Source organism: Rhea pennata, chromosome 21 (genome assembly GCF_028389875.1).
Source record: "Rhea pennata isolate bPtePen1 chromosome 21, bPtePen1.pri, whole genome shotgun sequence".
NCBI lineage: Eukaryota > Metazoa > Chordata > Aves > Rheiformes > Rheidae > Rhea > Rhea pennata.
Genome location: NC_084683.1, coordinates 8,883,044 through 8,896,306, shown reverse-complemented (window position 1 = coordinate 8,896,306; position 13,263 = coordinate 8,883,044). Strand labels below are relative to the sequence as shown.

Sequence of the window (13,263 nt, the reverse complement as noted above, 5' to 3'; positions counted from 1 at the left end):
AATCTCCTTCTCTGGAGATATTCAAAAGCCATCTGGACGTGATCCAGTCTAAAATGTTGTAGGTGACATTGTGTGAGCAGGGGGTTTAAACTAGATTATCTCAAGAGGTCTCTTCCAACTTCGACCGTTCTGTGATTCTGTGATTAAAAGAAAAATTTTTGAAGAAAATCTCTTTTATGTCAAAATAAATTTATTTGTTTTCATGATAGAGAGTAGCATTCTGCTTGCCTGACATTAGAGAGGCCATTCGACTAAACATGAAAGTGTGTAAAACGTACATTGCCTAAAGACAGGTGCTGTTTGGCATGCACTAGGCTACCTAAGACATTGGGTAGCAGGACTTAAGGATGATGCAAACTCTTCAGTAATAGAGCAGAAGGCGACGCAGGCTATATAACACTGCCTAAATTGTAAATCTTTCTTCTTTTAACTAAAACCAATGCTGTAATGGCAAGACTTTCTAGACCCATGATAAGAACCCATACATCTATTTAGGGTTTTGTGACTTCAGTCCCATAATTACTTATATTATGCAGTTTTTTTTTTCCTTTCTTGTTTTCTTCCGGTTTTGTTTTTGTTTCAACTGCATGTTTTCTCTGGATTAATTTTATGTTACTGATGTCTTAGATCTTAAGTTTTCCCTTCTTCCTCTCACTGATGTGTCTTTTCCTAATCCATTTGGTCTCACAGTCCTGTTCATAGAGCTTCTAATAGAACAGGAATTCTAACTGGGCGGATAAGAAAAGGTTTGAGTGCCCCTTCCCTTTTGGATACAAATGGGTAAAACATTTTTGCCGCTTCCTTTCCAAGGCTTATAGGGAGTGTTACCAGGAGCACCATCTGCACTGCTTCATAAAATTTGACTTGCCTTTCCTCCAAGTCCAGAAATACACCAATCACTGAATAATGCAGCTGCCTCTTCTCAATCTGAACGTCTGTTTTGCTAGAGAAAAGCTCTCCCTGGGATCTGTGCAGAGCCCAGTAGTCCTCCGTGGAAAGTACACCTCCCACATCTTGTTTCTCCCTCACTACCCCCAGCACCCAGTCCTGCTGCTGTTCCACCTCCACCTCCCAGTAGTGTTTCCCAGCTGCAAACCCTTCCTGCCCCACCAGGATGCGGACTGTGGAGGGAGTGCTCAGATCAGCAGATTCAGAGGGGTTGTTGCTCTTGGTGTCCAGTGCTCCAGACACTTGGAGCTCTAGGTCTCGGCCAGCTGGATTCACAGTAATGGATACTGGAAGGGAAAAGGAGGATAATCCACTTAGCAGGGTGACTTGGAGACCTTTTAATCCGCAAGGCACAAGGAGATGAAATGTTCCAGGAACTGAGCAGTGCTACTTTGATTCAGCAAAGACTTCAAACATTCCCCAAAACATTGCATCCAATGCTGATGAGCAAAGGAGCTGTCACAGCCTCTCCTCTCTCAGGGCACAAGTCCAAGTGGCTCTTTCCCCACACATTGACATTGCATTCATACTTTGACACCTTTCAACAACTCCTCTTCTCACACATCTTAGCCTCATTTCCTTTAGAACAGGCCAAGTGAAGGCACATGCCTTTGACTCCATCTCGGCTGGTACATCTCTAGAAACATGATGCTGACTTTCAGGGTAACTCAGAGAGCTGGCCACACCATTTCCCCACCATTCTTCCTGTCAGCTTACCTGCGTGGCTCTGAGCTTCCCAGAAATCTAGAAAAAGGAAAAAGATATCAATACTCTATTAATGTATGGACATTAATCTAATGGACTTTAATGTTTTATAAATCAATGAGGTAGTGAAATATTTCTCAGACTAAACTATTCAGTCTACTCATGTACAATTATTGCCATCACTGTGCTTCTGTATCAGTATTGTCTTTACTTAATGTACCAGTGTATCTGGAAATAATACAATTTTTTAAAACCACTTACCCAAATCAGCCTTGTATCGATCTGTAAGGGAAAGATGTTTACATTATTATCATTAATTTTTCTCTCCTTTGTGTTCCCCTTTTTCAAAACAGGAAAACTCTAAATCAAAAATGATTTGACAGCTCCAAAACTCAGTGTGAGGAATTTTTGTTCAACCTATTTAAATTTTTGAGACTCTGTTCCAAGATGAAGGACACAAAGTTGGCCTTCAGCCTTGGCCTGCCTTTGATTGCATTTTGTAAGCATCGTAGAGCATACTAAGTGAGTGGGTTGGGCTATTTGACCAGGAGGGGATTACTTCCTTCTTGATTGTCATTACAATGGTTATTGGAGACCTGATTTATAATGTAAGGACTCATGACACAATATAAATGTCTGTAGCTTTGTTGTAGAGTTAGGCATGAAAATCTTCCAGCTGAGGAAGATTTCATAATCCTGAGAGGCAGCTATATGCCATATTTCTTGAAGGAAGAAGCAGAATCTCGTTGTGATGAGATATTTACACTGGGCTTCACACTCCGGGAAGACATAGACGGGCCCTATGGTCACTAACTTTACTTTTTCTAAGGTTTTTAAAAATGTAAGATTTATCCAAGACTTATTTTCTTACCAAGACGTTGTCTGTTTTCAGCCTTTGCTGTAAAAGAATAGCTTAAATGAATTAAGTGAAGATAATCATTAAGAGGCAAGAACTGAAATAAACAGCTACACCCTATGAAGAATACTGGGCAGATAGTGGAAATATTTCAACTCTAAAATTTGCAATGTGAAAATATATTGACTTTAATTCTTAAAAGCATCTGATATTAATAAGATTCAGGTATAAATTAATCTGTCTGTACGGCAGTTTCTATGTTCTAGAGTTATTGCACTCTGCCCTTGCTCCCAGTATAAGTCTCCAGTGCTATCTAGTATTATTTAAGACATCTATAAAGAACTGACAAATGCCACTCTGGACAAACAAGAGATTTGTGTCCTGTTGGAGTGTGAGGTGGACCCTTTGCAGGAATCCTTACAGCACCTCAGTAGAATCTGGATATCCATACACAAACTGAATTGCTGTCCAAATGAATATAGTCAAAAGAGCTGGTGTGCAGGTTCAGCTTACACAATGCAGGTGTCTATTTTTGGGTATGACTGTTCTTTAGGTGCAATGAGCAATATTGACCATCTGTACTGAAAGCATTGACAATATCCTCTTCATTGTGGGATTCATAGGCACAGGTTGTCTAATGGCATCTGGGATGCCTAGAATCTTCTGACAGGCCTTCATAAGACCTGCTCATCCAAAAGGTGTGGGTTCCCATGAGGGTCTTGACTGTATGTGTCCTTTCTAAGTGGATATCTCAGTAGGCAAGCTGAGAGTTAATAAATGATGTAGAAAGGAAGAGCATAAGTGTAAGAAACATAAGATGCATTTTCTTCAGTACTTATTTTGTAGTAGTATTTTGTGGCCAATACTTCTCAGGATATAGAAACTGATCTGCACGTTCTGGGCTCTGTGTTGCTAGTTTCAGTTGAACATTAGCTAGTTACTAGCCAGAACAGGAGCTTTAAGTTAGAGCTTCAAGAAATCTCAGTATGGATAACACTACAGTCAAGGTTATATATTTATTTATGGGTAGAAAAGTATAATCAGCCCCTTAACAGCAGAACAACACTAAATAATAATTTTCAGCAGTGACTGAAAATGAAATAGAAATAACTACCATTCATATCAAAATAAGCTGCCATACGTTTTTTGAAGAAGTAGCTTATTTTCTTTGTCAATAAGTCTGCTTGTGAGTTTTGATTAAAATTAAATTTCAGTTATAGAATTATACTTACCTGCTTGATTTGTTTTCTTCTGTATCTCTAAATTGATCAAAAACAACAACAACAAAAGAAGAAGAAAAAGAACAAGTATTACTGTGGTGGAGAGTGAACAGTTAGTTTAACTTAGAAGTTAAAAATGATAAATTGTGCTTTTAAATTATTCCATTGTCCTCAGTTATTAAATCTGAACTAAGTACATGGAAATCAGATTATATGGATGTTCTGAATCTTTTAATTTGCAGTCAAACTGATAATAAAAACTTCTGTTAAAAGAAAGACATATCCAGAAGTATTTCATATAGAAATATTCTACAGCTCATTTGTTCTTGTATATGATTATGATGATTTAATATATGTATATAGTAACATATATATTTATGTATGTATGTATGAAGTTGATTAGACTAGAAATATAACAGCTTTCAGGGATGTAAATAACATGCACACAAGAAGTACTAAAATGAATGTCAACAACTGTATTCTTACCTAATTCTACCTTCAGTCGTTTTTTTTCTGAAAGAAATAGTACATAGCCATCACTGTAACAGTTTCACGTGATACTTACAATTACAATTTGTTTTCTAGTTGATGAAAGAATTTCTGTACCTATTAGCTAAATAACATGTAGATAATATGAATAGCTAAGGAGGAGATGAGGGCTTGGCTTATTTTTTCAGTTAATTAGAATCCTGCCCCTTAAGAACAGGGCAGTCCTCTTAAAAAAAAATCCTGACCACTCAAAATTCGAAAATTTCTTTTTTGGATATCTAATTTTCCCTTGAAAATGTAGCCTTTCTTTGGAGGAAATAATCTCTTACTTTGAATAATTTATTCTAGTCAACTCAATTTTTCTTAATAAAAATTCTCTGGATTGCAAATACTTGACTAGGCTGAATTATTGGCATATTTTGCCTATCTTTCTATGACTCAATAAAATCAGATAACCATCTAATATAGGTTAAAATTTCTCCATCACTTATGAAGCAAACCACACTAGTAACTCTTAAATCGAACATTTGCTTATATTATATATCTGTTTTTATGGGGTCACAGACATCTGAAGAGAAACACTGCTTAAAATTATTTTTTATATTCAGCTTATTACCAGAACAGGTATTAAGGATGTGACACGACATTTGTATTTCCTTATTTTGACAGAATATTAACAATTACTTTTTAAGTTAACGTCTATGTTTTTCTTTTGGTAGGTTTTGGTGATGTAAAGAGGGTGATGAAGCATGATGAAGCATATTTAGATATGGGACCAGGAAAAAATGGATTAAAAAACAAATAAAAATTAATTTATATAGAAATTATAATCTTGAAAATCAGGAGGTGTAGCAGTAAAGTGAAGACTGCTGAAAATCAAGATGATTTATTCTTTGAAAAGAATATTTTAACAGACTAAGAGACGTTTCTGTCATATAGAAGGATATAACAGAAAAATAAAATGTTGTGCTGTTGAGTGAGACTGGGGTAAAGATTAAAGCCAACCGGCATATGATCACAACACTAAGGATTTTTTTTTCTATATATTCATTACATAAGATGAAGCAGAACATGATTCCAAAGGCAATATAGAGAACGAAAATGAGGTATCCAGACACATAGCTATACGCAAGGTGGAAGTAAAGATTCAACAATGTAATGAGATAGGTATTATTTTCATTTCAGAATGATGAAAGGACTAGGTCATGCTAATCCATTAGTGAGGATGGCTGGTAAATTTATCAGACAGTGGTACAGAGTGGCCAAAGACTTGATAAATGAAAAATTTCAAATATTTAGGATAAACTTAACAAGAGGAGGGTTTAAAAATATAAATTACAATGTTTTCCCAGAGTCCCTTTACTTTCTCTTTCTTCAATAACATATTACTGTAGGACCAGCTATGATTGACCTAATAATCTATTGGAACTTTGGTAAGGCACAGAAGGTTGAGTCAAATGGAGAACTATGATGTCAAATGGAAAAAAATATCAATTAGCACACAAATTTTGAGGAGAGTTAGTACTTGACTGCAGAGATGAGATGACATTCATCTGACTTCTTTTAGGTATCCTAGAGATGAATGCATCGATCTCATCTAATTGCTTTATATGTCTCTTACAGTCAGTGTAGAAAATCTACCCTCAAAAGAGCATTTCCTCCAATAACAGCTGTCTAAAAATTTTGAATTAATCTCTGTCTGAACAAGTCTATTTCTCATAGTTGACTATACACGGGAAGCCCTGAGAGCTCTATTATTTTATATACTTAAGAAAACAGAATCTCATTGGCAAAATTGAAAGGGAAATATGAGGCCAAAATGAGAAAACTAAATTCCTCTGAACTAGAGCATATCTGAATACTATCTGGTTTACAGTTATCATGACTTGGCTTACATCTGCCCATGATACAGAGGAATTGCAACAGAAATTTTTACTTCTTTATTCAGACTAGACTGTACAGACTAGAAGATTAGAGTCAAAGCTTTAGGGTACAATTTAGCATTGAACAGTACAAGGTCTATTTTTTAAAAGGTTATTTCTCTCATAACCTAGGGGATTATTAGAAGGTTAAGACAAAGAGGCAAAAGCATGGAATATATATTTGTATATGGAATATATAAATGACTGTGATCCAGCTATGAAAAAAATGAACAAGAACACGGAATAGGTGAGTAGCATTTTCAATGAAAAGAAATTATTAGTGAAATCATTATTACTCAGTCTGAGAAATAATTTAGAGCAATCACTCTGTCTGTTTACTTTTGCTCAAGAAAGATGAACTCAGAGCAGGATAGAGCAGAACTCGTAGGGCCATAAGAAGATCAGGAGTTTTCATATGGGCGAAAACTAGAAGAAATTCCTTAAACTTGATTGCGCCATAGTCCTTTGCTGTCTGTTTTTGCTATGTTTCTTATCTTGAAAGTATCAGAGGATTACCCTAACTGAATAACTTTCCTTTGGGCCACCTATAGAGGGGTTAATACCTTTTTTTATTATTATTAAGAGCAATGTAGCCAGTTGTGACTTAATTTTAAATGGACTGATACTCTTGAAATTCGCGTCAAAGAAATCCGAGTGTCCTGAAATAGTATCTTTGAATGTATGTTTTCAAGGTGTCCTTACAGTTTTCAAAGAGTATTTACCTTCTTCCATGGTCTTCTTATTTTTTTCTGAAAATAAAAAGAATCATATTACAATATTATTTATTCCCTTAAACTTCCACTAACCATGCAACAAAACAATAGCAAGTGAAACTAATCAAAGGATCTCATGTGTCAGTAGAAAACTGAACCCATAATTTCTGTAGAGAAGGCAATTTGTTTTAGTGGAGTAATATTTCAGTACCAGAAGACATTAGGATTGCCTGAAAGAAAATGCACTACTGGAGCAGCAACAATGGCACTGTGTATATTGAATAAACCCTGCTATAATCTGTACAAATGCTAAAGACGAGGAGAATTTTCACATGCAGACAGGCAACACCTCTTGTCTTTAAGGCAGATAAAAATATTTTGTATTGGATTCATTAACTGATGTTGACATAGCAGTACAAGCAATCTTTTTTTTTATTATTTGTTTTTGTCTCAGGAACATTTGAGTGAACTCACAGTCTGCTCTTAGCTCTGGACCAACAGAAAGAGGTGACTATACTGAAGTTCATATAGCAGGACATTACTCCAGTTATTATCTGTGCTGCCAACTAGATCTGCCCACGACTGAAAGAAGCAAATCTCGTTGCTGAAGCAGGGATGGCAGTACTCAGTGCTGATCAGTGTCCTTACATCCCCACCGCTTCACCTTGGTGCATAACAAAATTGAAATATCTAAGCATGATCATGCTTTCATTATTAACACTCCTATAATTCAAGGAATTGCTTCTGAGTTAACAATGAGGAACATAAACTTTTCTTCTAAAAAATTTTCATCTGTTTTTATATTAAGCTCCCTCATTACTCACTTGCATTGAGTGTTCTTTTAGCATTACCTGGAAAAAAAAGCAAAAAGCATTTATAAATTTATTTATTTTTAAAAAAGGCTTTTATTTAGAATATTGCAGTATAATGTCAAAATAAGAAGTTCTTTAAAAATCCACTATTCTAAAAACTAAAATAATTTCCTGTGCTTTTGAATATCTGTGATCATACAAAATGGCTTCTCGTAGATGTGATCTCCCAGTTGAAGATGCTATGTGCATTCACACATATGCAACCTCCCCCCACACTCCATTTTTAACTGTACATCTATCCTTTCTTTCCTCCTCCCTTCTTTCTGAATTTGATGCTAACAGATTTATTTAAATTTTCATTAACTGTTTTTTGCATTATAGATGAAAACATCTATATCAGCTACTGTAAATGGAAATACTTACTCTTCAGTTTATAAGCTATAGCAGCAATAAGAGCTACATTTAGAAATGAAATTATGAGGAAGGCAGTCATCCAAGGTGAAGTGGAAGGAAAGAAGGCATCTGTAAAATATAGACAATGATACTTTCACTTACTGGTTATGAGACAATTAAGACAGGCTCCAGTGGCCAAAATTTGGTTGCCTAGTGTCATTTTAATTGCTATCGGATAACCTTCAAGGCCTCCAGCTGTCAGTTCTGAAGGTTGCAGGTCTCCCCTCAATCCCAAACCATCCCTGTGCTGATCAGTCAGAGAGCCCAGGGCATCAGAGAAATTACTAGTTGCCTATCTGCCAACAATTAGATTGTTCTCCTACATTTCATATACCTACATTCATTAAGACTCAATCTCTATGCATAGAATCATGGTAGAGAAACTACCTCCTTATAGGGACAGATGCTGAACATCCCACCTCTGGAGCCAGTATCTTAACTACTAAACCACTACATAAAGTTTTTGGCAAAGTAGAACCATATTCAGTTGTGCTTCAGAAGAAAAAGAGAACTACCCCTCCTTCACTTTTAAAGCGAAATTGTCTACTTTCTAGAGAAGGAGTCCAAACTGGAGGGAGGCCCATCCTGAAGCTCAGCATGATTGTGGTGGTACTGAGGAGAGAAGCAGGGAAGAAGGCAGACATTCAGCATTTCCTATCAGTATGCTCTTGCTCTCTTAAGTCACTGTGCTGGGTATCTTGGAAGCAATGTAAGGGCTTTGCTATCTCCATTAGCACTAAATCCTTCCCTCTCCATATTGGCATAGTGATTTCAGGTGACAGCATATGAGAGCTATGCATTAATCTTTATAGCTAAGATGCATCTTGAATATAGAAAGTAATCTACAGCATAAAGCTGGACTTCTTATCAGGTTTGCCATCTAAACATTAGTCCTTTATGTTTGGGTTGTATGTCCATGGTTAGTGCAGGGTCCATGGAGATACAGTGAGCAGTAGCCTACCAAATAGTCTTGACAGTGGTTGAGCCTGGAAATCACTCACCTGAAATCAGGACTCGGGACTCACATACTGTGTTGAGTAGGTCATTGACTACTCTGCAGGAGACTTCCATGTCAGATCTGGGTTCTAGGATTATGGAACTTATGACATCAAAAATGCCTGAAGATTTCTTCACGTTTTGGGTGATCACTTTCTCCTTCCGTATCTCTCCTTTGCTGTCCAGCCATAGTACTATGGGCTCTGGAAACCACCCTTGGGACTTGCAAGTGAGGCCAATGCCCTGACCCACATGACCATCCAGGAAAACAGAGGACTTATCACCTGCAGCTATAGAAAGAGGAGTACATATACTAAAAAAAAACCCAAAACAATAGACATTCTCTGACCAAGCAATACATGATGGGAAGGCATTTCCCAGATTTGAGTGTAAACATAGCCTGTAAATTCAACAAAATCAGAACTTTAACACTGATTAAATAGTTCTTCCTGTGCCACATTAAAATTGAGACATTTATATACAATATATGTGTTACATCAGCTCCTCTTTGACATGGTATTACAGATTCTGGCAGATGGTTACTAATGGCATAGTCTAGTGAGGGAGCACATAATGGCCTTTGATAAAAAGAGACTTTTAGATTTGAGGGAAGTTACTACTACAGTCTTAATAGGGGCAGAGTTTTGGGCTTATCTTTAATATTTCCACGAACAACTTGAACAAAAACAAATAAAAAGTAACATTGATGTGACTGGAAACCTGCTGGTAAAATAAAGCTGGACAACACTACCCTCTGTAAGAGGTGGTAGAAAGACATCAGTGACATTCCATGACATTCCAGTGTCCATTGGCAATGCAGATAACCCAGCTTATAACAGATGCTAGCCTTTCACATGACTAAGTGTAGATGAGATGAATCCAATGCAGTAGTACCCCATAGTCTTTACTGGCCTTATGCAACTAGTAGAACAAGAAAATTTCTACCATTCCTCTCACCTGCCACGTACAGTTCAACAACCACTTCATCATACCAGTTCTCAAAAAAGACACTGCAGGTGTATTTCCCTTTGTCAGAGACCATGACATTCTTCAGGTAAAGAGACACATTTCCTTTACTAAATTCAGTATGGAAGAAATTTGTCCTGCCCTGGTATCTCTCATCTTCAGTAACTGGATTTTGTGTATTTTTTCCATTATAGATGCTCACATCAACTTTTTCAGAGCTTGTAGTAAATATCCACTGGATAGAAAGTCTCTCAGAGATTGTCTTAGATTTCAGCTGACAGGGCAGGATGACTCCTTTTCCAATGACTCCAATGACAGGATTGTCAGGAGGAATTATTTTAAACTGGCCTGCAAGGAGATATAGATTTAAATCTTATCTGTAACAGATATTCTCATTAGCACATCTGATAGACAACTGGAATGTCAGATCTGTGACTGTAAAAAAAAGGAAGCTGTTCTGTTCTGATAGTATTAATACATTAGAAAATGCTCTGGACCAGGAAGTTATGTTAGAGTAAGTTATATAATCCTCCCAGTGTAAAGACAAATTCACTAATGAGAAACTGAGGAGGCCAGAGCTCTGAAGCAGAAGACATCCTGTGACAATAATCCTATCATATCTCTGTAAACCTAGATTGGCATATAAGCTAGCCCCTTTTGTAAAACTGGAACACACAAAGGCAGGATTCAGCCTATTTAACTTCAGATGTCCATAATATTTTCATGGAGATAGCTACATTTGGTGATGAATCACACCCCAGTGGGTTGATTTATTTTCAAATATAGTCCACTTATTAAAAAAAAAAAAAAAAAAAAAAAAGGTCCAGTCATGAAAAAGACAACCTTTACATCAAGTTTTAACTTAACGTAAGCAAGAATATTAGTGACCCTTTGCAAAACTTACTATTCTAAAGAGGGAGGTACAAAGATGAACCTGAGCTTTCTCAGTATGATAACATGATAGGGCCAGGTGAGATGAAAAGGAATTCCAAAACAAAGAAAGGAAGCTCACTGAAAAGTAGTCGTGGGAGGTCTGTGGCTGTTTATAATCCTGTAACGAAGGTTTAAGTGAGTCTTTAGTATTGCCTAGGCCTAGTGACTTCTCTGTGCAGATGATTAGATTAATTCATTGGTCAGGTGAACACTAAAATCTGCATGAATGAAGGGTATTAATATTTCATATAACTCTAACACTTGATTCTGACTTGAGATAATAAGTGGAAAGAATGGTGGGCATCTGCTTAGGATCACAGAATCACAGACTGGTTGAGGTTGGAAGGGACCTCTGGAGATCATCTAGTCCAACCCCCCTGCTCAAACAAGGTTACCTAGAACATACTGCACAAGATAACGTCCAGCCAGGATTTTTAAACATCTCCAGGGATGGAGACTCCACAGTCCTGCTGGGCAACCTGCTCCAGTGCTCAGTAACTCCCAAAGGCTGTGACCAAGGGTGGGATATGAACCCACGTGTGCAGAGCACAATGGATTAGCAGTCCATTGCCTTAACCACTCAGCCACCTCACCTCTCTTGTGTTTTCAAAACAAGAACTTTACCACAAACGTTATATAAGTGTATATATGTATAATGTATATATGAAAAAATAGATATTGCTACAGCCATTGCATTGCAAAATAAAATGTATATTGCCAAAATCTCCCCCAAATTTACTATTTTTTTATTCCTAGATCAGTCCACTTGCCCCTTTAAATGAAAATATGGTTAGAATAGAACCTAAATTTACCTGTGACCAAATGAATTATCTGTACGAAAATAATGATGTGAGGATTCATCACCCACTGAAATGTGGAACTCATCAATGTGCAGGTTTGGAGGACATCAATATGCAGAACTTCCAGGGCAAATCTTATCAGATTCCTGCAACCTTTTCAAGTACAGAACAAAAAAATGAGATGACTGAATCAGGAACTAGAGCCACATGTTTCTCTACGTATTGTAGTATATGAAATGATACAGTGACAAATCTTCAGAAGTATTTAGGCACCTGCCTTTGAATGAAATTAGGAAAATGACTAAACGCGATGTTTTCAATGGAAGTGAAACAACTGAACTGGGATTGTAAGATTCATGCTTATCCATCAGAGAGAGACAGAAGGGCAGAGTATATTTTTGAGAATCCTAGAAGGACACTGTATTTAGATAGCTGTGAGTCTTGTGTGCTCTTCAGGGCATTTCACAGACCTGGTTCCCAGGAGCCCACAAGACTCTCTGTTTATGGAAACCTTCCAGCTTGAATGCCAAAATTTCTCTGCATGATATGAGGATATATCAAAATCCAACAGGACATTTAAAATACCTAAACTTAGGTAGTTGAGATCGTGAGGCAGACTGATGTCTTTGAAAGGCGTCTTCATCTTCAAATCTCCCTAGAAAGAATCTATTCTGCACTGAAACTCTATATATGTTTTTTCTTACTTTGTAAAAACTTATACTGTCCTTTTTAGTTTCCTCATGGATGAAGGAATTGTCATCTCTAGAAAGGATCTTTAAAAGTGCCAGAAGATAAAAAAAATTTCCACTTCATTTCTGGTTTTAATAAGATGGCTACACATTTATAAAATTAGCAGATGCAAGATCTCGTGTCCTTTGAAAACAGCAATTTAACTTGGGATATTCCTGACCTAAGTACTCCTCATTTGCTTTCAAGGGATTATTTTAGGCTCTTACGCTCAGTGGAAACAGTGAGTGGTATTCATCTCCCCTATACAAGTTAATGAAGAACATTAGGATCCTTGCAGGCAAATAGATAAGACGAAGTGACTTTTCTGGTAGCTATAAAAAAGCCAGAGAGAGATGCTGATGTGCAACATTCAGCAATAAAGATCTCGGTGAATGAAATCTCACCCAGTGTCTCAATAGCTTTTTGTTTTGTTTTGTTTTGTTTTAATATAAAATGTAAGTATTTTCTCCCACTCAGAGCTTTCTATAGGAACTTTTAAAAAATATTCAGATGGATTTATATTACTTTTTGCTTAGTCTTGCCATGTCCATCATGGATACAGACTTATTTCTTTACAGTTCAGCAACCTATCTCAGTGCAAAGCCTGCAGAATGCATTCTGTACTCCTTTCTTTATGGAGATTAACTCACATGCTCTCCTAACAAAAGAGAAACATAAAGCAGTAAAGAGATTAAATGGAAGCTAGGTATCACTTGTATGA

The 13,263-nt window shown here is 36.8% G+C and overlaps 1 protein-coding gene and 1 non-coding gene across 2 annotated transcripts; both read right to left on the bottom strand.

Moving 5' to 3' along the window:
- Nucleotides 1–696: 696 nt before the first annotated feature.
- On the bottom strand, nt 697–11,898 carry LOC134149743 (butyrophilin subfamily 3 member A2-like). Its single transcript, XM_062592948.1, has 8 exons — nt 11,826–11,898; nt 10,072–10,428; nt 9,120–9,404; nt 8,089–8,187; nt 7,678–7,704; nt 1,915–1,935; nt 1,666–1,692; nt 697–1,235 (listed from the first exon to the last, which is right to left on the bottom strand). Exons 1-8 carry the CDS (start codon nt 11,896–11,898, stop codon nt 697–699), a joined length of 1,428 nt encoding a protein of 475 aa, XP_062448932.1.
- TRNAS-GCU (transfer RNA serine (anticodon GCU)) lies at nt 11,525–11,607 on the bottom strand. The gene has a single exon. It is a non-coding gene; the product is annotated as a tRNA-Ser (tRNA).
- Nucleotides 11,899–13,263: the final 1,365 nt, after the last annotated feature.

Bases quoted from the DNA above. Each gene is read 5' to 3' on its own strand.
- LOC134149743 (XM_062592948.1), bottom strand. From the start codon at position 11,898: ATGAGTTCCACATTTCAGTGGGTGATGAATCCTCACATCATTATTTTC. The intron at 1,936-7,677 runs GTGAGTAATGAG...TTTCCCTTACAG, and splicing joins TAAAAGAACACTCAATGCAA to ATCGATACAAGGCTGATTTG. The intron at 1,693-1,914 runs GTAAGTGGTTTT...TCCTTTTTCTAG, and splicing joins TCGATACAAGGCTGATTTGG to ATTTCTGGGAAGCTCAGAGC.